The sequence below is a fragment of the Ranitomeya variabilis genome, chromosome 5 (assembly GCF_051348905.1).
Source record: "Ranitomeya variabilis isolate aRanVar5 chromosome 5, aRanVar5.hap1, whole genome shotgun sequence".
Classification (NCBI taxonomy): Eukaryota; Metazoa; Chordata; class Amphibia; order Anura; family Dendrobatidae; genus Ranitomeya; species Ranitomeya variabilis.
In genome coordinates, this window is record NC_135236.1 from 82,810,840 (window position 1) to 82,835,708 (window position 24,869).

Here is a 24,869-nt window from a genome sequence, read left to right on the forward strand (position 1 = left end):
CTCATAGACCTCTCTGTGCAGTCACACTCGTATACCCCTCTGTGCAGTCACACTCATAGACCTCTCTGTGCAGTCACACTCATAGACCTCTCTGTGCAGTCACACTCATAGACCTCTCTGTGCAGTCACACTCATAGACCCCTCTGTGCAGTCACACTCATAGACCCCTCTGTGCAGTCACACTCGTATACCCCTCTGTGCAGTCACACTCATAGACCTCTCTGTGCAGTCACACTCATAGACCTCTGTGCAGTCACACTCATAGACCCCTCTGTGCAGTCACACTCATAGACCCCTCTGTGCAGTCACACTCATAGACCCCTCTGTGCAGTCACACTCATAGACCCCTATGTGCAGTCACACTCATAGACCCCTCTGTGCAGTCACACTCATAGACCCCTCTGTGCAGTCACACTCATAGACCCCTCTGTGCAGTCACACTCATAGACCCCTCTGTGCAGTCACACTCATAGACCCCTCTGTGCAGTCACACTCATAGACCCCTCTGTGCAGTCACACTCATAGACCCCTCTGTGCAGTCACACTCATAGACCCCTCTGTGCAGTCACACTCATAGACCCCTCTGTGCAGTCACACTCATAGACCCCTCTGTGCAGTCACACTCATAGACCCCTCTGTGCAGTCACACTCATAGACCCCTCTGTGCAGTCACACTCATAGACCCCTTTGTGCAGTCACACTCATAGACCCCTCTGTGCAGTCACACTCATAGACCTCTCTGTGCAGTCACACTCATAGACCCCTCTGTGCAGTCACACTCATAGACCCCTCTGTGCAGTCACACTCATAGACCTCTCTGTGCAGTCACACTCGTATACCCCTCTGTGCAGTCACACTCGTATACCCCTCTGTGCAGTCACACTCATAGACCCCTCTGTGCAGTCACACTCATAGACCCCTCTGTGCAGTCACACTCATAGACCCCTCTGTGCAGTCACACTCATAGACCTCTCTGTGCAGTCACACTCATAGACCCCTCTGTGCAGTCACACTCATAGACCCCTCTGTGCAGTCACACTCATAGACCCCTCTGTGCAGTCACACTCATAGACCTCTCTGTGCAGTCACACTCATAGACCCCTCTGTGCAGTCACACTCATAGACCCCTCTGTGCAGTCACACTCATAGACCCCTCTGTGCAGTCACACTCATAGACCCCTCTGTGCAGTCACACTCATAGACCCCTCTGTGCAGTCACACTCATAGACCCCTCTGTGCAGTCACACTCATAGACCCCTCTGTGCAGTCACACTCATAGACCCCTCTGTGCAGTCACACTCGTAGACCCCTCTGTGCAGTCACACTCGTATACCCCTCTGTGCAGTCACACTCGTATACCCCTCTGTGCAGTCACACTCATAGACCCCTCTGTGCAGTCACACTCATAGACCTCTCTGTGCAGTCACACTCGTATACCCCTCTGTGCAGTCACACTCGTATACCCCTCTGTGCAGTCACACTCATAGACCACTCTGTGCAGTCACACTCATAGACCCCTCTGTGCAGTCACACTCATAGACCTCTCTGTGCAGTCACACTCATAGACCCCTCTGTGCAGTCACACTCATAGACCCCTCTGTGCAGTCACACTCATAGACCCCTCTGTGCAGTCACTCATAGACCCCTATGTGCAGTCACACTCATAGACCCCTCTGTGCAGTCACACTCATAGACCTCTCTGTGCAGTCACCCTCATAGACCTCTCTGTGCAGTCACACTCATAGACCTCTCTGTGCAGTCACACTCATAGACCCCTCTGTGCAGTCACACTCATAGACCCCTCTGTGCAGTCACACTCATAGACCTCTCTGTGCAGTCACACTCGTATACCCCTCTGTGCAGTCACACTCGTATACCCCTCTGTGCAGTCACACTCGTATACCCCTCTGTGCAGTCACACTCCTAGACCTCTCTGTGCAGTCACACTCATAGACCCCTCTGTGCAGTCACACTCATAGACCCCTCTGTGCAGTCACACTCATAGACCCCTATGTGCAGTCACACTCATAGACCCCTCTGTGCAGTCACACTCATAGACCTCTCTGTGCAGTCACACTCATAGACCTCTCTGTGCAGTCACACTCATAGACCCCTCTGTGCAGTCACACTCATAGACCCCTCTGTGCAGTCACACTCATAGACCCCTATGTGCAGTCACACTCATAGACCCCTCTGTGCAGTCACACTCATAGACCTCTCTGTGCAGTCACACTCATAGACCTCTCTGTGCAGTCACACTCATAGACCTCTCTGTGCAGTCACACTCATAGACCCCTCTGTGCAGTCACACTCATAGACCTCTCTGTGCAGTCACACTCGTATACCCCTCTGTGCAGTCACACTCATAGACCTCTCTGTGCAGTCACACTCATAGACCCCTCTGTGCAGTCACACTCATAGACCTCTCTGTGCAGTCACACTCATAGACCCCTCTGTGCAGTCACACTCATAGACCTCTCTGTGCAGTCACACTCATAGACCCCTCTGTGCAGTCACACTCATAGACCCCTCTGTGCAGTCACACTCATAGACCTCTCTGTGCAGTCACACTCGTATACCCCTCTGTGCAGTCACACTCATAGACCCCTCTGTGCAGTCACACTCGTATACCCCTCTGTGCAGTCACACTCATAGACCCCTCTGTGCAGTCACACTCATAGACCCCTCTGTGCAGTCACACTCGTATACCCCTCTGTGCAGTCACACTCATAGACCCCTATGTGCAGTCACACTCGTATACCCCTCTGTGCAGTCACACTCATAGACCCCTCTGTGCAGTCACACTCATAGACCTCTCTGTGCAGTCACACTCGTATACCCCTCTGTGCAGTCACACTCATAGACCTCTCTGTGCAGTTGTAGGGGACAGGGACCTGGTGAGCTGTGCAGACGGGTGGAACCATTGTTGCCGGGAGTCGGGGTTCCGGGGGACGGATTTGAGGGGTGCATGGGAAGCCAGGCTCATGTGACAGGAGGAAGAGTGACGCAGGGAGAGGAGAGGATAAAAAGCAAAACGCGCGAAAGCAGGGGCAGAGAAGCGCGGGAAATCTCTGAGGAGAGGAAACTGCAGCGCAGTTGTTGTGAGTGTGCAGGCCGCAGTGAGACTTGCTGGAAGCAGGGGGAAAACGTGCAACAGACACTGCGGGCAACTACCAGAGCCCCCAAAAAGAGACGCATTCGTCGTCAGCGACCCCCCAGGCAGAGGGGTAGTGCTGACCAGCTCAGGGACAGTATTACCGCGCTCCCTGAGAGCACCTTGCCAGAGAGTGCTACGGACTCGCATGGTTTCGTCTCAGATGTGACTGATACTGATTATTCTCCTAATCCTCCTCAAAAAGACTCTTCTCTGGACTGGGAGGCTGTTACCTCGGATCAACGTCCGCCTGCAGGAGGGAACGCAGCACCGCAAAAGACATTCTGGACTCGACTCTACGCCTGGGCCCGTCGCCAGAAGACACCTCCTTCCTCCGCCATCAGGACTACGGCGTTGTCGGAGCCTCACCGTCAGGACTACATCGCTGAACCAGCACTGATAAGTGACCGTTGTTGACTTTATCTTAGTAGGGAGTCACTAGTGAGGCGCTGCCGCGTTCTACGGGTGTAGTTCAGGGCGGCCATATAATAATTGGGATTTACTGCGAGATTGTGTTCTTGTATATAAGTTCCCTGCGTGGAAAAACGTTTGTCATCTTTTTGGTTGGAAGTTAAAAAGAAAGTTAAAAAACGCTATTTGCTTTCTGGCTCCTATTTGTCCCTGCATCCTTCTTTACCTGCGGTCCCTACATTTGGCGTAGTCGGCAGGATGCAGGATCCAAAGAAGGAGCCAGAAGATACGGAGGATGGGGCTGGGCCTAGAGCTTCTCTCTCATTGGGGGCCATGTTAAACAATTTGCCCAAGTTTAATGGGAGCAACATGTTGTTGTGGAGCTGGACTGAAAGGATGAGGGGGCTGTTGAGAATGCATCCTATGACCCCAGCCCTGGAAGCAGAGGTGGCCATTATGGCCTTAGACGGAGAGGCTCGGGATTCAGTGATGTTGAGACCCCCCACAGAGCGGAATACTTTTACCGGGGTGTTACATGTGTTAGAGGGGACGCACGGGGATCCCACCGACGTGGGAGAGCTGCGGGCCCGGTTGTTTGGACGGCGACAAAAAGAGGGCGAGACTGTCACTCAGTACATGAATGCTCTGCAAGAGCTAAACATTGCAATCGTGCGGAAAGATGGTATGGGGATGGGACATGTTGACGTGACCCTGCGCGACCAACTGGTGACGGGACTGCGGGATGAGTTGACCAAACAGGCTCTACGTGAACGAGTGCGGGTCGACCCGCGCCTGACTTTCTCCGACATAGGCAATGAGGCCCGCACCCGGGAGCAAGAGAGGGGGGTGACGGTCCTGACAGGAGAGGCTCGGGTTATCCAGACCGCTGCACCAGGAGGGGGTGAGCCGTCGTGGGTTCAGGAGATGCGGCAGGAGCTCAAACAAATCCGAGAGGAACTGGCCGAAGTTAAAAAAAATGCGCGAAGCCCAAGGGAGCTACCCCGGGGGCAAGGGTCTGGGAGTCCAGCTCGTGGCGCTCGTTTAGGATATTATCCGGTCCCCGGTGCTTGCTATGGTTGCGGGGAGGCAGGACATTTCGCACGGGAGTGCCCCCGGAGAGGGAGGGCCTCGTCACGGCGGCCGTTAAACTAGAGGACTCCGAGCTAAGGGGACGACGCTCGGAGTCAGAATCCCCGCGGATGGGTGGTGAAAGTCCCGAAAATTTGGTTGCCAGCTGCCCCCTGGTTTGGGCAGAGTTTGAAGGGCGGGCTGTACGTTGTCTGGTGGACACCGGATCTCAAGTCACGACGATGCCCGAGGCCTATTTTAGAAAACACTTCCCTGTGTCAGTCAGACCCCAATGGGGCCCCGTAATCCGGTTGCAGGCCGCCAATCAGCTGCCCATCCCAGTGGAAGGGGTCACCTGGATGCAAATATCTTTATGTGGGAAAGACCTGGGCCGCCGGGGGGTTGTGTTGACGCGGGGGGATCCCAGCCCACAACATATCGTGACTTTGGGGATGAATGTATTGAAGGACTTTGGCAGTTTGCTGTTAGGGGAGACCACACAAGAGACACTCAATCAGTGGGGGACCAGTACACCTCAAGGCTCCGTGTTCAGACAGTTAGTGAGGGAAGTCCGTGTGCAAGAGACCTTTCAGGAGGGAGACATACTAGGGAAAGTAATCACCTCCCCGACAGCAGAAGTGACGTTTCCCCCAGGACAGACTGTTATATCCCTGCCCATCCGAGCTCGCATCCCTCTGGAAGGAGTGCAAGTGCAGGTTGAGCCCACCTTTACGTCCCCTTTGCCCACAGGACTGCTGGTGGCCCGATCTCTGGCTACTGTTAAAAATGGGGCCGTACCAGTGCGATGTGTGAATGTGGACGAACACGATGTCGTGCTACGGGTCCGAAGTGAGATGGCCAAAGTGTTACGACCGTTAGAAGTGATGCCTCCTCCAGATACTTTACAGTTAAAGGTGGATTCCCCTGATCCCTGGATGGTCAGTGTCCGGTCTACACAGGATCCTGAGCTGATAGCGTTCCGAAAAGGTCAAACTATTCTGGAACATATGCGAGCAGAATTGCCGGGTCTGGATCCATCACAAGTCTCGCGAGTGCAGCGGCTCCTTGGACACTATGCTGAAGTGTTTGCGCAACATGAAGATGATTTTGGCTGTACCACGGCCATCGAACATGGAATTCCGACCGGAGATACAGTGCCCATCAGGGAGCGGTACAGACAGATTCCCCCGCAGATGTACCAGGAAGTAAAGACGTTGTTAGGCCAGATGCTACAAAAGGGAGTGATCCGCGAGAGTCAGAGCCCGTGGGCTGCCCCGATCGTGCTGGTGCGGAAAAAGGACGGCACGCTCCGGTTCTGTGTGGACTATCGTAAGCTAAATGCATGCACCGTCCGAGACTCTTATCCACTTCCCCGTATCGAGGAGTCTCTCTCCGTGCTGGGTCGGGCCAAATATTTTTCCACCTTAGACCTAGCCAGCGGATACTGGCAGGTCCCGATGACAGAAGCAGATCGTCCTAAGACAGCGTTCATCCTTCCCATGGGACTATTTGAGTTCAATCGAATGCCGTTTGGGCTGGCCAACGCTCCAGGCACCTTCCAACGATTAATGGAGCGGTGTCTGGGGGATTTGAACTTCGAGGCCACTCTCATTTATCTGGATGACATCATCATCTACGCCCCAACATTCGAGGAACATCTGTGCCGACTGGAACAGGTACTAGACCGGTTGCTGAAATACGGGCTTAAGGTGAAGCCCCAGAAGTGTCACTTGTTCCGGGAACAGATCGAGTACCTGGGGCATGTGGTGTCCGCCGAAGGAGTCCGGCCATCGCAGGAGAAGATTGCTGCAATCCGGGAGTGGCCCACACCGGAGACCGCTAAGGATGTACGGGCGTTCTTGGGCCTCGCTGGGTACTACCGGCGCTTCGTGAAGAATTTTGCTCGCCGTTCTCACAATCTACAAGTCCTGCTGAAAGGAAGCTCCCCCAAGGAACGGGGAAAGAAGATACAATGGCAGGAGTCACAAGAAGCAGCGTTCCGGGACTTGAAGACAGCTCTCATGGAGCCGCCGGTGTTGGCTTATGCGGACTTTTCGCAACCGTTCATCCTACACACCGACGGCAGCTCTCAGGGATTGGGGGCTGTGTTGTCTCAGGTTCAGGATGGGCGGGAGAGAGTGATCGCCTATGCGAGTCGGTCTCTTCATGACTCTGAGTTGAACCCAGACAATTACAGTTCTTTCAAGGTGGAGCTGCTGGCCGTGGTGTGGGCTATGACAAAGCGGTTCGCTGAGTACCTGGCCGGTTCCGAGGTGCTGATACGCACGGATAACAACCCATTGGCACATCTGGAAAATGCAAAATTGGGTGCCCTAGAACAGCGCTGGGTAGCCCGGATGGCCAAGTACAGATACCGTATCCTTTACAAGCGAGGAGCGGAGAATGTTCATGCTGACGCATTATCTCGTCTGCGGAAGAATCCCCCAAGGACTAACCGAGATGAGGAGCTGGAGGGAGAAGAAATCCCCTACGCCATCGGGGGCGCTACTCGGACGGCTGTGAGCCGGGAACAGACCGGGAACGGAACGGCTACAGGACTGTTGGTTCAGAGTCGGGACGAATGGATACGGCTGCAACAGGAAGACCAGGAACTAGCTCCATTGCGACAGTGGATAACGAATGGTCTATTGCCCGTGAGGAGCCCTGGACAAACTCTCCCGTCAGACCTGAACCTTCTTCTGCGGCAGTGGGAGCGCCTAACTCTTCAGGACGGGCTCTTATGCCACTTAACCATGGCTCAGGCAGATTCCGAGCTGACCTGGCAGATGGTCTTACCAGGGCCCGTGGTGGCCGCAGTTGCTAAAGAAGCTCATGAGTCCGGGGCACACTTCGGAGTGAAGAGGACGTTTAAGTGGCTGCAAACTCGGTTCTATCATCCTCGGCTGCTTGCGGAAGTACAAACTGCCTGTAGACAATGTCGACAATGTGAGCTAACCAAGTCACCGGAGGAAAGGGCGCCTGTGCAGAGCATCACGACGTCTGCCCCTTTTGAAGTATTAATGATAGACTACATTACCATTGGAGCAGCGCATCAAGGCTACGAACACTGCCTCGTTATGGTAGATCATTTTTCAAAATTCGCGGTAGTCACCCCTACCCGTGATCAGACAGCTGAGTCGGCGGCGAGCGCTATCTGTAAGAACTTTATTCAAGTTTACGGCTGTCCGAGGCGAATACATTCGGATCAAGGCGCCTGTTTCTTGGGCAAAGTCATGGAAGAGCTGCATCGCCTCTACGGCATTGATAAGTCACGCACCACACCGTATCATCCCCAGGGAAATGGGGCTTGTGAGCGGTTTAACCGGACTTTGCTTCAAATGCTGCGTGCGCTAGAACAAGATCAGAAGGCCCGCTGGCCGGAGTATGTGTCGGACCTAGTGTGGGTCTACAACAATAGAGTTCATCAAGTCACAGGACGCACCCCGTATGAAGTGGTCTTTGGGCGCCCAGGAAAAGGCATGACAGATCTGGAACTGTCTTCGGAGGAAGAAGGCCCCCGAACAGGGATGGCTTCGTGGGTGCGTGATCATCGGCATCGGCTGCAGACCTTACACCGACTGGTACACACTCGAATTCGGGAAGTGGAGCATCGGAGCACCCCTACAGCAAAACCCCCAGAGTTCCGGCCAGGTGATCGAGTACTCGTTCGAGAGCAAAGACCGCAAAACAAGTTAGACCATCGTTGGGAAAAAACACCCTATCGGGTGCTTCGCCGTATAGACCCGCATGGACCTGTATATGAAGTGCAGTCTGAGGCCCTCGGAAGTACAGGTACTCGCATTCTTCATCGCAACATGCTCCGGTTGTGTCGCTCTGTTGACTCGGACACCCCGGAATCCGCAATCAGGGAAGAGCCACCTACGACTGAATCCCCCAACAACCATTGGTGGGATGAAGAAGATGATGAAGAAGAAGAACGGCGTCAAAATACTCCCCCTATCTCGACTACTACACTACCCCTGACCAGTCACTCTTCCGCTGACGACATTTCCCCAACACCCCCTATACAAGGACCCGAGCCACGACGTTCTGAACGTTCTACTGCCGGTAGACCCCCAACTCGCTACAGTCCTGACTTACACACCAGACAGACCCAAGTGTGGAACAATCCGTCAGGTGGGCGACCTGTCAGTGCGAAGGCCTCGCCCAGGGACTGGCGAGCATACAGGGTGGGGGAATGTAGGGGACAGGGACCTGGTGAGCTGTGCAGACGGGTGGAACCATTGTTGCCGGGAGTCGGGGTTCCGGGGACGGATTTGAGGGGTGCATGGGAAGCCAGGCTCATGTGACAGGAGGAAGAGTGACGCAGGGAGAGGAGAGGATAAAAAGCAAAACGCGCGAAAGCAGGGGCAGAGAAGCGCGGGAAATCTCTGAGGAGAGGAAACTGCAGCGCAGTTGTTGTGAGTGTGCAGGCCGCAGTGAGACTTGCTGGAAGCAGGGGGAAAACGTGCAACAGACACTGCGGGCAACTACCAGAGCCCCCAAAAAGAGACGCATTCGTCGTCAGCGACCCCCCAGGCAGAGGGGTAGTGCTGACCAGCTCAGGGACAGTATTACCGCGCTCCCTGAGAGCACCTTGCCAGAGAGTGCTACGGACTCGCATGGTTTCGTCTCAGATGTGACTGATACTGATTATTCTCCTAATCCTCCTCAAAAAGACTCTTCTCTGGACTGGGAGGCTGTTACCTCGGATCAACGTCCGCCTGCAGGAGGGAACGCAGCACCGCAAAAGACATTCTGGACTCGACTCTACGCCTGGGCCCGTCGCCAGAAGACACCTCCTTCCTCCGCCATCAGGACTACGGCGTTGTCGGAGCCTCACCGTCAGGACTACATCGCTGAACCAGCACTGATAAGTGACCGTTGTTGACTTTATCTTAGTAGGGAGTCACTAGTGAGGCGCTGCCGCGTTCTACGGGTGTAGTTCAGGGCGGCCATATAATAATTGGGATTTACTGCGAGATTGTGTTCTTGTATATAAGTTCCCTGCGTGGAAAAACGTTTGTCATCTTTTTGGTTGGAAGTTAAAAAGAAAGTTAAAAAACGCTATTTGCTTTCTGGCTCCTATTTGTCCCTGCATCCTTCTTTACCTGCGGTCCCTACACAGTCACACTCGTATACCCCTCTGTGCAGTCACACTCATAGACCCCTCTGTGCAGTCACACTCATAGACCCCTATGTGCAGTCACACTCATAGACCCCTCTGTGCAGTCACACTCATATACCCCTCTGTGCAGTCACACTCATAGACCCCTCTGTGCAGTCACACTCGTATACCCCTCTGTGCAGTCACACTCATAGACCCCTCTGTGCAGTCACACTCATAGACCTCTCTGTGCAGTCACACTCGTATACCCCTCTGTGCAGTCACACTCATAGACCTCTCTGTGCAGTCACACTCATAGACCCCTCTGTGCAGTCACACTCATAGACCACCCTGTGCAGTCACACTCATAGACCACCCTGTGCAGTCACACTCATAGACCCCTCTGTGCAGTCACACTCATAGACCCCTCTGTGCAGTCACACTCATAGACCTCTCTGTGCAGTCACACTCGTATACCCCTCTGTGCAGTCACACTCGTATACCCCTCTGTGCAGTCACACTCATAGACCCCTCTGTGCAGTCACACTCATAGACCTCTCTGTGCAGTCACACTCGTATACCCCTCTGTGCAGTCACACTCATAGACCCCTCTGTGCAGTCACACTCATAGACCTCTCTGTGCAGTCACACTCGTATACCCATCTGTGCAGTCACACTCATAGACCCCTCTGTGCAGTCACACTCATAGACCTCTCTGTGCAGTCACACTCGTATACCCCTCTGTGCAGTCACACTCATAGACCCCTCTGTGCAGTCACACTCATAGACCCCTATGTGCAGTCACACTCATAGACCTCTCTGTGCAGTCACACTCATAGACCCCTCTGTGCAGTCACACTCATAGACCCCTCTGTGCAGTCACACTCATAGACCTCTCTGTGCAGTCACACTCGTATACCCCTCTGTGCAGTCACACTCGTATACCCCTCTGTGCAGTCACACTCATAGACCTCTCTGTGCAGTCACACTCGTATACCCCTCTGTGCAGTCACACTCGTATACCCCTCTGTGCAGTCACACTCATAGACCCCTCTGTGCAGTCACACTCATAGACCTCTCTGTGCAGTCACACTCGTATACCCCTCTGTGCAGTCACACTCATAGACCCCTCTGTGCAGTCACACTCGTATACCCCTCTGTGCAGTCACACTCGTATACCCCTCTGTGCAGTCACACTCATAGACCCCTCTGTGCAGTCACACTCATAGACCCCTCTGTGCAGTCACACTCATAGACCCCTCTGTGCAGTCACACTCATAGACCCCTCTGTGCAGTCACACTCATAGACCCCTCTGTGCAGTCACACTCATAGACCCCTCTGTGCAGTCACACTCATAGACCCCTCTGTGCAGTCACACTCATAGACCCCTATGTGCAGTCACACTCATAGACCCCTCTGTGCAGTCACACTCATAGACCCCTCTGTGCAGTCACACTCATAGACCCCTCTGTGCAGTCACACTCATAGACCTCTCTGTGCAGTCACACTCATAGACCTCTCTGTGCAGTCACACTCGTATACCCCTCTGTGCAGTCACACTCGTATACCCCTCTGTGCAGTCACACTCGTAGACCCCTCTGTGCAGTCACACTCATAGACCCCTCTGTGCAGTCACACTCGTATACCCCTCTGTGCAGTCACACTCGTATACCCCTCTGTGCAATCACACTCGTATACCCCTCTGTGCAATCACACTCATAGACCCCTCTGTGCAGTCACACTCATAGACCCCTCTGTGCAGTCACACTCATAGACCCCTCTGTGCAGTCACACTCATAGACCTCTCTGTGCAGTCACACTCATAGACCCCTCTGTGCAGTCACACTCATAGACCCCTCTGTGCAGTCACACTCATAGACCCCTCTGTGCAGTCACACTCATAGACCACCCTGTGCAGTCACACTCATAGACCCCTATGTGCAGTCACACTCATAGACCCCTATGTGCAGTCACACTCATAGACCCCTCTGTGCAGTCACACTCATAGACCAGTCCAGTGGTTAGGGGTTTTAGCTTCCAATCTAGCCAAGGATGACATCTGCATAGAGCTTGTATATTCTCCCCCCAGAGCTGGATTCACAGTTACACTGTTCAGTACTGCTGTATAATATCCTTCATTCCGTTGCTTTGGGAGTAAGTGCCAAATTTATATCCAAGCAGCAGTTTTGTGAATTTTGTGACTCTGGTGAATTTAGTGCCACTTTTAATTACAAAATCCTTTAATCGCAAAAACGCTTTTGTTACATGTACCCCTGAATGTCATGCACACAATAGCTGTTATCTGCACAGCTGGATCAAGGACAAAACCTCATATTAAGTCTAATTTACTCTCCCTGTTAAAAAAAAGGACCTGACTACTTATAGCTGTCACCCTTAAAGTGTCATACAAAGTCGTTACCAGTAGATTGTTTTTCATGATTATGTGATTTTTTTTTTATAGATCACCCCGTTATTAATGGCAAACTCTCCTACTTTCTTCCAGTTTCTAGGGCAACTCTAAGTATCATTGTCTTTTTCCTAATACCTTGTATGAAAGTAGGTTTTCTGCAACACTGCACTTAAAGGGCATTGCCTCCTCCTTCTTTTCCAAGTAAAATAAATGTACCCAACACATTCCAGATAATAATTATGCCGTGACTCAATAAGAAGCAAAGTCTTCGATTTGTCTTATACCCCTATGAGATCTATTTCGGGGGTCCATTCTTTGGAAGAAGAACAAAAAACAACCAACCAGCCTAAATGTCTTGGTTACTTCTATAATTTGCCCCTATTTTATATATGTCGCCCAGCGATGTAGCTTTATATACCATGTCTGTTTTGTGCTACACAATCTTATATAAAATGGCATGAGTCCCCTCGGTGCCATCAGCCAAGACTTGACACTTCTCCAATATCGAAAAGATTACAGTTTTCATCTTTTACAATGTTGGATGAACATCACAAGAATAGCCAGATGCAAAAGGACCCAAAGCCTTAGCTGTAGCAGACCGTTTCTCGCTTCTGTCGTAATATATACAGTATATTACAATAAGGCTCTATTGAGCTGCTTAAAATGCTGCCGAAAGGAGGATTTCGTTATTAAGTGCCCATCTTCTATTAAATTGTTCGCAGTGATAGTCAACCATGTCTAAGGTACAAATGAGACAGATGTCAGTCGAACAGTCGAATGGCAGACACCGATCTCTCCTAAGGGTGCTTTCACATCACGTTCTGTGTCCCCGTCGGGTCATATGACCAAAATCCTCCAGCAAAACGGGGTCCTGACGCTTGTGCCGATGGGGCTATAGACTTTAATGGTGATGGCAGAGCGAACGTGCGCTCTGCCGTGCATCATTTTCGGGAGTGTACACCTACAGTAGACTGCGTCTGAGTGTCCGCCTCCTGTAGACGTACACTCCTGAAAAAAAGTGAACGGCAGAACTCACGTTCGCTCTGCCATCACCATTACAGTCTATAGCCCCATCGGCACATGCGTCCGGGCCCCATTTTTCTGGAAATTTGGGACGTATGCAATGACGGGGACACTTAACTCAAAGTGAAGGCACCCTGAGTCCACCTTACACGTAGATGTTCAGCTTGTCTGAGCATTCAAGTGTTTTCAATAGGGAGATGGCAGGAAACTGCTGGTGTCTGCTCATCATTTGTCAGTGCAGAGTCAGGAAACCCCCAGCCTTGTTCACACATCAGTGTTTTTGATCAGTATTTCATCAGTATTTGTATGCCAAGACCAAGATTGTCTCCAAAAAAGGAGTAAATCTTTCAATTATAGTTGTTGGTCTCTAAGCTCCACTCCTGGTTTTGGCATACAAATACTGACCAAATAGTGACGTGTGAATGAGACCTTTAGTAATTTCTGCTCTTGGGTAAATTTGGATAACAACCAATATGGCTACAATTGTAACTCTCATCGGGGTGGTCACCCTGTTTTCTTGTGTTCCTAGGTGGCATATCCTCCTACACTGTGGAACTGGCCTAAAATCGGTACCAAAACTTGCCATTTAAATGTTCGTGTGTTACCCACAGATTTTGATGCAGAATTTGACAACATATTTATCTCATTGAATTGGAATGAAATAAATCAATAGAGAAAATCAGCAACATTTCTACAACGTACAGGGATTGCTGCAGAGTCACAAAATCAGCAGCATGCCTACAGTCTATGGAGGTTTATGCAATGTGAGTGAATGAGTCTCACCCGCTGCAACTGGTGTCTGGTACTGTCTGCAGCGCTAACGTCACACTGACAATACTGCAGCCAATAGTTGAGCACAGCAGTTCTGCCCAAGTTCTGCCGCTAAACTCAGTTATTGGCTGTAGCAAGGGTAACATGACATCAGTGCCGCAGACAATACCAGACTCCGAGAGCAGCGGTGGAGACTCAACGCTTGACTTGGGGATGGTCTTTTTAACACAAACTGCAGAAGGCATACAGGGGTTTTTTAGAAACTGGAAAACCACTTTAAGGCCCCCATCTAAATTAGATAAAGTTTGGCCAAACCCGCCAATTTTGTCAAAATCAGCTGACCATGTAATGAGCATGGGAACCTCCCAACTGTATCCCGACAGATTATGTCAGGAGACATAAGTATTGGTCTATCTGCTCTATCTGCGCTAGCGCACTGACATACCGGCACTTGCGTTAACAGCAGCCCGTTAACGCATGTGTTGAACAGGCTGCTGTTAACGCATGTGTTGAACAGGCTGCTGTTAACGCAATGTGAACCTGGCCTTAGGAGATAACCCTTTGGTTCAGAGAGGAGATAAGCAGTTGCTAAATAACTTTGGCAGCTACTCTCTCATAAGGAACATAGAAACTAAGCCTTGTTGTGTATCGTGGAGTAGGGAGAGATAGCTGTCAGTCAAACAATCATTCGTTCGACAGCTAACTAATGTTTATGGCCAGCGTTATATTGCATTGTAGTTTGTTGCTAAATTTTAGTGTAGATTTTGCAATCAAAATTTTGTGAAAAAATAATGATGTGTGATTCCACCCTCACGGGCCCAAAAGCCATATCGTTTTGACTTTCAGGATTCAGGACACTGTAGGCATTTTTAACCAGTGTCCCAGAAACAGAAGAAGACAAAGCAAAGTCTTACAGGTAAAAATAAAGTAAAAGAAATACACACAGCATCCCAAACTTATTACCTGTCAACGCAGAGGGCAGTAATAATGCCCACACCGGTGATTTGATTGTTCAAGTCCAAGGCTGTCACAGCACGACATAGGATGTCTCCAAAGACCCAGCCTCTATCATGGAGCAGCTGATGGATAAGTAATGGCATGCCAAGTAAAGAGAGGAGGTCGGCCAACGCCAGGTTCACCACATACAGGTCAGATACCAAGGTGTGCCTACAGCTGAGAAGTACGGCTAAGACCAGTCCATTGCACAAGACTCCACAACCACAGATCATTCCATAGACTACTCCCCACCCAGGACCACGTACAGACAATACACCGGAGGCAGGGGGCAGAGTCGTTGGCATCAGAGGCAAGGATGGTGTCATGCTGCTACTGTTGTGTGTACAGGGGTCACGACGTGGATGTTGGAGCTTGTCCTGATCCCTCTTAGATTGTCATAGTCCATCCCAAAGGGGGGGTTTGAAGAGATGGTCCTTCACTGTAATAATTCTTAATATCTTGTAGGCGAAGAGCCCAGTTTGGCCGAGAGGTTATAAGGATACATACATACAGAGCGAACCCCTCATTCTCACACATCCCACTATTTACTCTTCATATCCTAGGTGTGAACTCATTCACTTCTATCTGTCTCCTTATCACCATTTCTCACTTTTCCTCCAGACCGAAAGCTGAAATAAAAGAAGGACAGAATGGTAGTTAATCACCTCCCTCCCACGCGTGGATCAGTCACCTGTACGAGTCTGTGCCAGCAGTGACTACATACAATATATACCCCATATACATGCATTGCCACCCTATATATACCCACTGCCGCATACATCCTACAACTCCGGGCACTGCAGCTCCACTGCATTAACAAATGCCATTCACTCTGCAGCACAGAAATCTGCTGATATATATAGTCTGCCTCTCGCAACCCATCCGTACAGAGCCTGGAGGGAGCACATATGGCATCCATACATATCATATCACTCCACATTTTACAATGCCATAGACACATTATAAGCACATATGTCCTGCCTCAATCAATCCCATCTAGAAATCCATAGATGACATGTCTGTGCCAGTAGCTTACCTCCCCAGCTGTGTCTGAGAGCTGCTGTATGTCTGTGCCTGCATGGAAGTATGTGACACCCAGACTAGATCCCTGCTACCAGGACCTGGGACTTGTTGCTTGCAAGTGCATGAAAAATAACAAGAAATGAGAAGGCTGCTAGGTAAGGACTGTACATACTAATCTACTTAAATCTGTCCCTGAGTGTTTTTTCCCTCCCTCTTCTAATAGACCCAGGTCTCTCTCCTGCCTTTTCTACAGCTGCTCTCCTGTATTCTGTTCATTGTGTTCTGTCTCTCCTCCCCCTGCTTTCTGGTTGTACTTGTCCATTTTCTGCTTCCGATCACTTCTGCTGCCCCCTCTGTATAGACCGGCTCACATTGCCTCTTTCATTCCCACCCTTCATTTTTCCTTTTAGTCATCCTATCCACCCTCATTCATTTCCTGCTTCATTCTCAGATTCTGTCACCCCTCCACTCTATCCATTAGTGTCTCATTATTGCGCTCTCATCCTGCACTCTCATTGTGATAGTTCTCTTTATTCAAGCCCTCCACTCTTTTCGAGTTTCTTAGTCTTTTTCAATTTTCTGCCTTCATATTTGTATTATTCCGCTTTTTCCATTTCCTTTCTATTAATCCGCTTCTACTCCTCGCCCACATTAACCCATCTCTTTTTTTCCGGTTTATCTCTTTCTTTCTCTTTGCTGCTATCTATACTCTACATTTAATTTCCATGTTCTCTATTTTTTACATCCTACCCATAAGATATTCTTTTCCATTCTTCTTTTTACTCTTCTCCCTCTGTCTTGTTTTCTTTTCGTTAACCCATATTTTGCTTTGCTTCTCATCTTAGCTTGCCAGACTATTCTAGAAATATGTTTTCCTGGAATATGCTCTAATGAGCAGGTTTTAGGTGGTAGAAAGGTATTATAATGTGGTCCAGATCAGTTCACTAGTATTCTCGTTCGGCCCACAGGTGGAATTTACTCCAGGGTCCGCCCTACTTTTTCTGTATTTAAGCTCTGTGTACGTGAGAATTTTATAATACAGTATGCAAAACAGAACAATTTCATCCACTGTACTACATTAAAGTACATTTTCCCCTAAAGAGGGTGGGATATATTTGGAAATGATCCCTTACCTCCGGGACAGGAGATAACTCCCCAATCCCTGGAGACACGATCCGTTGAGATGCGACTCTGCCCCATTCTGACGAGGCTCTTTAGAACCCTGGTCATATGAAATGCAATCTAGAAGAGGAAATGAGGAGACCAGTGGGGAAAATGGGGTACGGTCCAAGTCCCTGCAGAAGTCCAGTATTTGAGTTTATAATTACCGTATTTTTCGGACTATAAGACGCCCCGGACCATAGGACGCACCTAGGTTTTAGAGGAAGAAAAAAACATTTAAGCAAGAAATGTGGTTAATTCTGTAGTAATGTCCCCAATCCTGGTATATATGGTCCCCTCATCTCCATTCTAGTATACATGTGCATGGCCCCTCCTTCTCACCCTGGTATATATGGTACCCTCATCGCCATCCTGGTATACATGACCCCTCATCGCCATCCTGCTATACATGGCCCCCTCATCCCCATCTCGGTATGCATGACCCCTTCATCCCTATCCCCGTATGCATGGCCCCGTCATCCCTATCCTGGTATGCATGGCTGCTGGAATACTCACTGCTCCCCACGCCCGGGACTATGAGCGTGTTGAGAAGTGAATATTTATTCTTTTAATAGTGGTCATGCAGCGCCCCAGGGTTCTGGTCGTTGCAGTAATGTCATTCTTCCACCAGGGGGAGTGATGTTACGTCTGAAGGCAATAAAGGAGATCTCTTTACCAGGTATCTAGAACCATACATCCCACTTCACACTCCAGCCCACCAGGGGGAGCTATGCTCCTATTTATTAGGGCACTCTTCACAATTAGGTAAAACTGGTGGTCTGGATAGGAAGTTAGGCAGAAGCTGACTGGGCTTCACCCAGTGAGCTGCTATCTGAGCTCGGGTAGTGGGTCCCTAACGGGTGGGATCCTGTCAGAGACCTAGACAGAAGGCCACGGAGCTGCGTCGGCCCGGAGTGCGGCAGCATCCTAAGAAAGACATGAGCAGTGAATTGTATTGTAGAGGGTGAGAAACAAAGTCATAGCAAAAGGAGAGGAAACCAGAAGGAGTTCTGCCCTGCAAAAGGCTGCCTCCTTTCTGAGGCACAGGATCCGGTAGCCGGAATACGGAGGGAGTAATCGTCTCCAAGCCTTGCTCCAGAGACCGGCAGGACAGTTAATTCCATATTAGCTGCTCGACCCATACCCAGGAGGCACGGTGGCAACTTGTGGGGGCCGGGGCGTGCTAGAGTCCCTGTAAAAAGCCTCAGACCACCAGTCATACGGGTTTGTCCTATCCATTCCATCTGGGGGACAGAGAAAGAGACATAACATCTAGAACCCCAACATCAGTTGTGAGGACCTTACCGAGACGCTCAGCAGGGAGGTACTACAACACCCAGGCGCTAGAGGAAGGCTACTGATTTCCACCTGGATAAGGGGACTCTGGATTTGCCTTCAGACCGGCCGGACTCTGCTTGCCCTGTGATCTGGTGCTCTGGACTGCGGACGCTGAAGCCTTCAGTAAAAAGGTAAAGAGACTGCAACCTTGTGTCCTCGTTATTCACTTGACCTCTCACCATCCACCATCTACACACTGGGAAGCCCTGGGGACATACTTCACCTGTGGGAAGGTATACCATTTAGCTGCCATAACATCACCCCAGCGGACCCCTAAAAGCAGCGTCGGTCACCCTGACCGAATACCACATGTGGCGTCATGAACATATCCCTTTAAAGACCTTTCCCCATTTACAACGGACGTCCCTAGGGCCACGGACCGGGTCAGCCACCGTGACATCCCCCTTGAGAACCGAAGGACCCGGTACCGAGTACCCCACTGCCCTACGGGGGCGCTCCAACCTCACATAATTGTCCAGCCACTGCAGGAGCTGGCGGTTGTAGTTATTGTGCCCTCTACTAAAGAGAAATTAATATTCACTGCTCCACACGCCCATAGTCCCTCCCACCTCCCGACCCCTACTTCAGTGCATAGAGGTGGGAAATTTTTTTTATTTTTAACAACGGTAATCGGGAACTACTTTTCAGGCACAGTGCAAAGCTCCGAAGAGAAGGAGGGCCAGATTTTACTGTTATGGTTTGCAGGTGCCACTGGAAGAGTTCATGAGGTGTCAGAACAGCAGAACCCCCATAATTGACCCCATTTTACAAACTACACCTCTCAATGAATTCCTCTAGATGCCCAGTGATCATATTGACAGCACAAGTGTGTTACAAAATTTTATACCATTAGGCAGTAAAAAAATAATAATTACATTTTTACCACCAAAATTTTGTTTTAGCCCCAGATTTTACATTTTCACACTGGGAAATGATTAAAAATGGCACCAAATTGTGTCACACAATTTCTGATGAATGTAGAAATACCCCATATGTGGCTGTACAGTATTACTTAGCCACATGGCAAGACTCGGGAGGGACGGAGCGCGATTTGACTCCTCGAGTCCAGCTTTTTCTAGAATAGTTTGTGGACTCCATATCCAGAGTCCTAGAAAAGTGCTAGAAAGGCAGAATTTCCCTTCAAGTGACTCAGTTTTGGAAACTATACTCCTGCCAAACATGTGGATGCTAAATGTGATTTCAGCACACTGTGGGGCTCAGAAGGCAGAGGGGCATTTGGATTTGGGAGCGCAGAATTTGCTGAAGAGGTCTTCAATATGTTGTGACTGGACACTGGACAGCCATGACAATGTAATCAAAAACAGTCACACGGTCCACAAAAGATCATGGATACGTGACTGGCCCTGTAGACTATCATAGGTACGAATGCTGTCTGTGAAAACCACGAATCGTGCTCATACGAGAACATCAGAAAGAGCCCTAACACTGACTATGCCCCTAATTAGTTAATAAGGTTCTCTTGGCTCCTAATATGTTTGTTTTAGCAAATCCATCTGTTCTTAGAACTTTGTGTGCCACTCTGCTATTCCTTCTAGAAATATGTGAATACACTGACAGCCGGGTGTTACTAGTCAGGGGCTACATAGACTGACACAGTCCAAACAGCGCTGACAGAGCCACATTGTATAGGGATACACCAGGTATCCAGGAGGAATAACAGAGGAACTGCACAACCCAGAGTTCTAAGGAAAGATGATCCAGCAATGTTATTTAATGGGAAATGTGAGAATATATAAATACATTACCGGTCCGCTCCTGACGATTGTCATATATGTAAATATACATTACAGGAGATCGCTGCAAATTTATTAAGGCGTTTGGTGCAGTCATCTCACCATTATGGTTATATCCTTCTGTTCCTTTAACCCCTTTACCTCTGAGGGTGGATTACACTTTAATGACCAGGCCCATTTTTACTAATCTGACCACTGTCACTTTATGAGGTTATAACTCTGGAACACTTCAACGGATCCCGGTGATTCTGAGTAGTGTTGAGCATTCCGATACCGCAAGTATCGGGTATCGGCCGATACTTGCGGGTATCGGAATTCCGATACCGAGATCCGATACTTTTGTGGTATCGGGTATCGGTATCGAAACAACATTAATGTAAAAATGTGTAAAAGAGAGAATTAAAATAAAAAATATTGCTATACTCACCTCTCCGACGCAGCCTGCACCTTACCGAGGGAAGCGGCAGCGTTCTTTGTTTAAAATTTGCGCTTTTCTTTCCTTTACGTGAAGTCCCGGCTTGTGATTGGTTGCGTCGCAGTCACATGGGCGACGCAACCAATCACAGCAAGCCGTGACGTAATTTCAGGTCCTTAAGGATTTTAAAATTACGTCCCGGCTTTGTGATTGGTTGCGTCGCAGTCACATGGGCGACGCTACCAATCACAAGCCGTGACGTCACGGGAGGCTGGACAAGCGCGCATTTTAAAATGCGCGCGTGTCCAGCCTCCCGTGACGTCACGGCTTGTGATTGGTTGCGTCGCCCATGTGACTGTCATGATCTCAATGGCAAGAGAACATAGCATAAGCATATATAGGAACTAGCTCTTGGAAGATGGGAACTGAGCTGACCATGAACTAAACCTAACGCACAACTAGCAGTGGCCGGGTAGCATGCCTACGTTGATTCTAGATGCCCAGCCCAGCCGGAGGACTAAATAAAGCTAGCAGAGGAAAATATTAGTCCTAGCTCACCTCTAGAGAAATACCCCGAAAGGAGACAGAGGCCTCCCACATGTATTGGCGGTGAGTTGAGATGAAATAACAAACGTAGTATGAAAATAGGTTTAGCAAATTTGAGGTCCACTTACTACATAGCAGAAGACAGAAAGGACACTTTCATGGTCAGCCGAAAACCCCATCAAAAAACACCATCCAGAAATTACTTTAAAACTCTGGCATTAACTCATAACACCAGAGTGGCAATTCCCGTTCACAAGAGCTTTCCAGACACAGTAACGAAACTACAGCTGTGAACTGGAACAAAATGCAAAAACAAACATGGACAAGAGTCCAACTTATCTAGTAGTTGTCTAGGAGCAGGAACAAGCACAGAGAGGCTTCTGATAACATTGTTGACCGGCAAGCAACTAACAGAGCAGCAAGGTTATATAGCGACTCCCACATCTTGATGGGAACAGGTGAACAGAGAAGATGAAGACACCAGTTCAATTCCACCAGTAGCCACCGGGGGAGCCCAGAATCCAAATTCACAACAGTACCCCCCCCTCAAGGAGGGGGCACCGAACCCTCACCAGAACCACCAGGGCGATCAGGATGGGCCCTATGAAAGGCACGAACCAGATCGGAGGCATGAACATCAGATGCATTCACCCAAGAATTATCCTCCTGGCCGTATCCCTTCCACTTGACCAGATACTGGAGTCTCCGTCTGGAAACACGAGAGTCCAAGATTTTCTCCACAACGTACTCCAACTCACCCTCAACCAACACCGGAGCAGGAGGCTCAACGGAAGGCACAACCGGTACCTCATACCTGCGCAATAATGACCGATGAAAAACGTTATGAATAGAAAAGGATGCAGGGAGGTCCAAACGGAAGGAAACAGGGTTAAGAATCTCCAATATCTTATACGGGCCGATAAACCGAGGCTTAAACTTAGGAGAAGAGACCCTCATAGGGACAAAACGAGAAGACAACCACACCAAATCCCCAACAGAAAGCCGAGGACCAACACGACGGTGGCGGTTGGCAAAAAGCTGAGTCTTCTCCTGGGACAACCTCAAATTGTCCACCACCTGCCCCCAGATCTGATGCAATCTCTCCACCAGAGCATCCACTCCAGGACAATCCGAAGATTCCACCTGACCAGAGGAAAATCGAGGATGAAACCCCGAATTACAGAAAAACGGGGACACCAAAGTGGCAGAGCTGGCCCGATTATTGAGAGCGAACTCCGCCAATGGCAAAAAAGCAACCCAATCATCCTGGTCAGCAGACACAAAACACCTCAGATATGTCTCCAGGGTCTGATTAATCCGCTCGGTCTGGCCATTCGTCTGAGGATGGAAAGCGGACGAAAAAGATAAATCTATGCCCATCCTAGCACAGAATGCCCGCCAAAATCTAGACACGAATTGGGTCCCTCTGTCAGAAACGATATTCTCAGGAATACCATGCAAACGAACAACATTTTGAAAAAACAGAGGAACCAACTCGGAAGAAGAAGGTAACTTGGGCAGAGGAACCAAATGGACCATCTTAGAAAAACGGTCACACACCACCCAGATGACAGACATCTTCTGAGAAACAGGCAGATCTGAAATAAAATCCATCGAGATGTGCGTCCAAGGCCTCTTAGGAATAGGCAAGGGCAACAATAATCCACTAGCCCGAGAACAACAAGGCTTGGCCCGAGCACAAACGTCACAAGACTGCACAAAGCCTCGCACATCTCGTGACAGGGAAGGCCACCAGAAGGACCTTGCCACCAAATCCCTGGTACCAAAAATGCCAGGATGACCTGCCAACGCAGAAGAATGAACCTCAGAGATGACTCTACTGGTCCAATCATCAGGAACAAACAGTTTATCAGGTGGGCAACGATCAGGTCTCTCCGCCTGAAACTCCTGCAAGGCCCGCCGCAGGTCTGGAGAAACGGCTGACAATACCACTCCATCCTTAAGGATACCTGTGGGCTCAGAGTTACCAGGCGAGTCAGGCTCAAAACTCCTAGAAAGGGCATCCGCCTTAACATTCTTAGAACCCGGTAGGTATGACACCACAAAATTAAACCGAGAGAAAAATAATGACCAGCGCGCCTGTCTAGGATTCAGGCGCCTGGCGGTCTCAAGATAAATCAAATTTTTGTGGTCAGTCAATACCACCACCTGATGTCTGGCCCCCTCGAGCCAATGGCGCCACTCCTCAAAAGCCCACTTCATGGCCAAAAGCTCCCGATTCCCAACATCATAATTCCGCTCAGCGGGCGAAAATTTACGGGAAAAGAAGGCACAAGGCCTCATCACGGAGCAGTCAGAACTTTTCTGCGACAACACTGCCCCAGCTCCGATCTCAGAAGCGTCGACCTCAACCTGAAAAGGTAGAGCAACATCAGGCTGACGCAACACAGGGGCAGAGGAAAAACGGCGCTTAAGCTCCCGAAAGGCCTCCACAGCATCAGGGGACCAATCAGCAACATCAGCACCCTTCTTAGTCAAATCGGTCAATGGCTTAGCAATATCCGAAAAACCAGCAATAAATCGACGATAAAAGTTAGCAAAGCCCAAAAATTTCTGAAGACTCTTAAGAGAAGAGGGCTGCGTCCAATCACAAATAGCTTGAACCTTGACAGGATCCATTTCAATGGAAGAGGGGGAAAAAATATATCCCAAAAAGGAAATCCTCTGTACCCCAAAAACACACTTAGAACCCTTCACACACAAAGAATTAGACCGCAAAACCTGAAAAACCCTCCTGACTTGCTGGACATGAGAGTCCCAGTCATCCGAAAAAATCAGAATATCATCCAGATACACAATCATAAATTTATCCAAATAATCGCGAAAAATATCATGCATAAAGGACTGGAAAACTGACGGAGCATTAGAAAGACCAAAAGGCATCACTAAATACTCAAAGTGGCCCTCGGGCGTATTAAATGCGGTTTTCCACTCATCCCCCTGCCTGATTCGCACCAAATTATACGCCCCACGAAGGTCAATCTTAGAGAACCACTTGGCCCCCTTTATGCGAGCAAACAAATCAGTCAGCAACGGCAATGGGTATTGATATTTAACAGTGATTTTATTCAAAAGCCGATAATCAATACATGGTCTCAAAGAGCCGTCTTTTTTTGACACAAAGAAAAAACCGGCTCCTAAGGGAGATGACGATGGACGAATATGTCCCTTTTCCAAGGACTCCTTTATATATTCTCGCATAGCAGCATGTTCAGGCACAGACAGATTAAATAAACGACCCTTTGGGTATTTACTACCCGGGATTAAATCTATGGCACAATCGCACTCTCGGTGCGGAGGTAACGAACCAAGCTTGGATTCTTCAAAGACGTCACGATAGTCAGACAGGAACTCAGGAATTTCAGAGGGAATGGATGATGAAATGGAAACCACAGGTACATCCCCATGAGCCCCCTTACATCCCCAGCTCAACACAGACATAGCTCTCCAGTCGAGGACTGGGTTGTGAGATTGCAGCCAAGGCAATCCTAGCACCAAATCATCATGTAGATTATACAGCACCAGAAAGCGAATAATCTCCTGGTGATCCGGATTAATACGCATAGTTACTTGTGTCCAGTATTGTGGTTTATTATTAGCCAATGGGGTGGAGTCAATCCCCTTCAGAGGAATAGAAGTCTCCAAAGGCTCTAAATCATACCCACAGCGT

At 49.6% G+C, this 24,869-nt stretch overlaps 1 protein-coding gene and 1 long non-coding RNA gene across 4 annotated transcripts in view; one reads left to right on the plus strand and one right to left on the minus strand.

Moving 5' to 3' along the window:
• LOC143774925 (melanin-concentrating hormone receptor 1-like) overlaps positions 1 to 17,287 on the minus strand; it is a 49,507-nt gene extending 32,220 nt beyond the window's left edge. The window contains exons 1-2 of one of the 2 annotated variants that reach the window (XM_077262734.1): positions 17,098 to 17,287; positions 14,909 to 15,570 (exon numbers count right to left, since the gene is read on the minus strand). In XM_077262734.1, the coding sequence (XP_077118849.1) occupies positions 14,909 to 15,267 (359 nt within the window). In that variant the 5' untranslated portion in view covers positions 15,268 to 15,570; positions 17,098 to 17,287. Of the gene's footprint in view, positions 1 to 14,908; positions 15,571 to 15,977; positions 16,114 to 17,097 lie in introns of those variants that run through there. The other variant, XM_077262733.1, reaches the window with a different exon arrangement.
• The window catches only part of LOC143774926 (uncharacterized), an 87,177-nt gene continuing 76,755 nt past the window's right edge, over positions 14,448 to 24,869 (plus strand). Inside the window, exon 1 of one of the 2 annotated variants that reach the window (XR_013215570.1) lies at positions 14,448 to 14,861. This is a non-coding gene — a long non-coding RNA (uncharacterized LOC143774926). Of the gene's footprint in view, positions 14,862 to 15,989; positions 16,120 to 24,869 lie in introns of those variants that run through there. The other variant, XR_013215569.1, reaches the window with a different exon arrangement.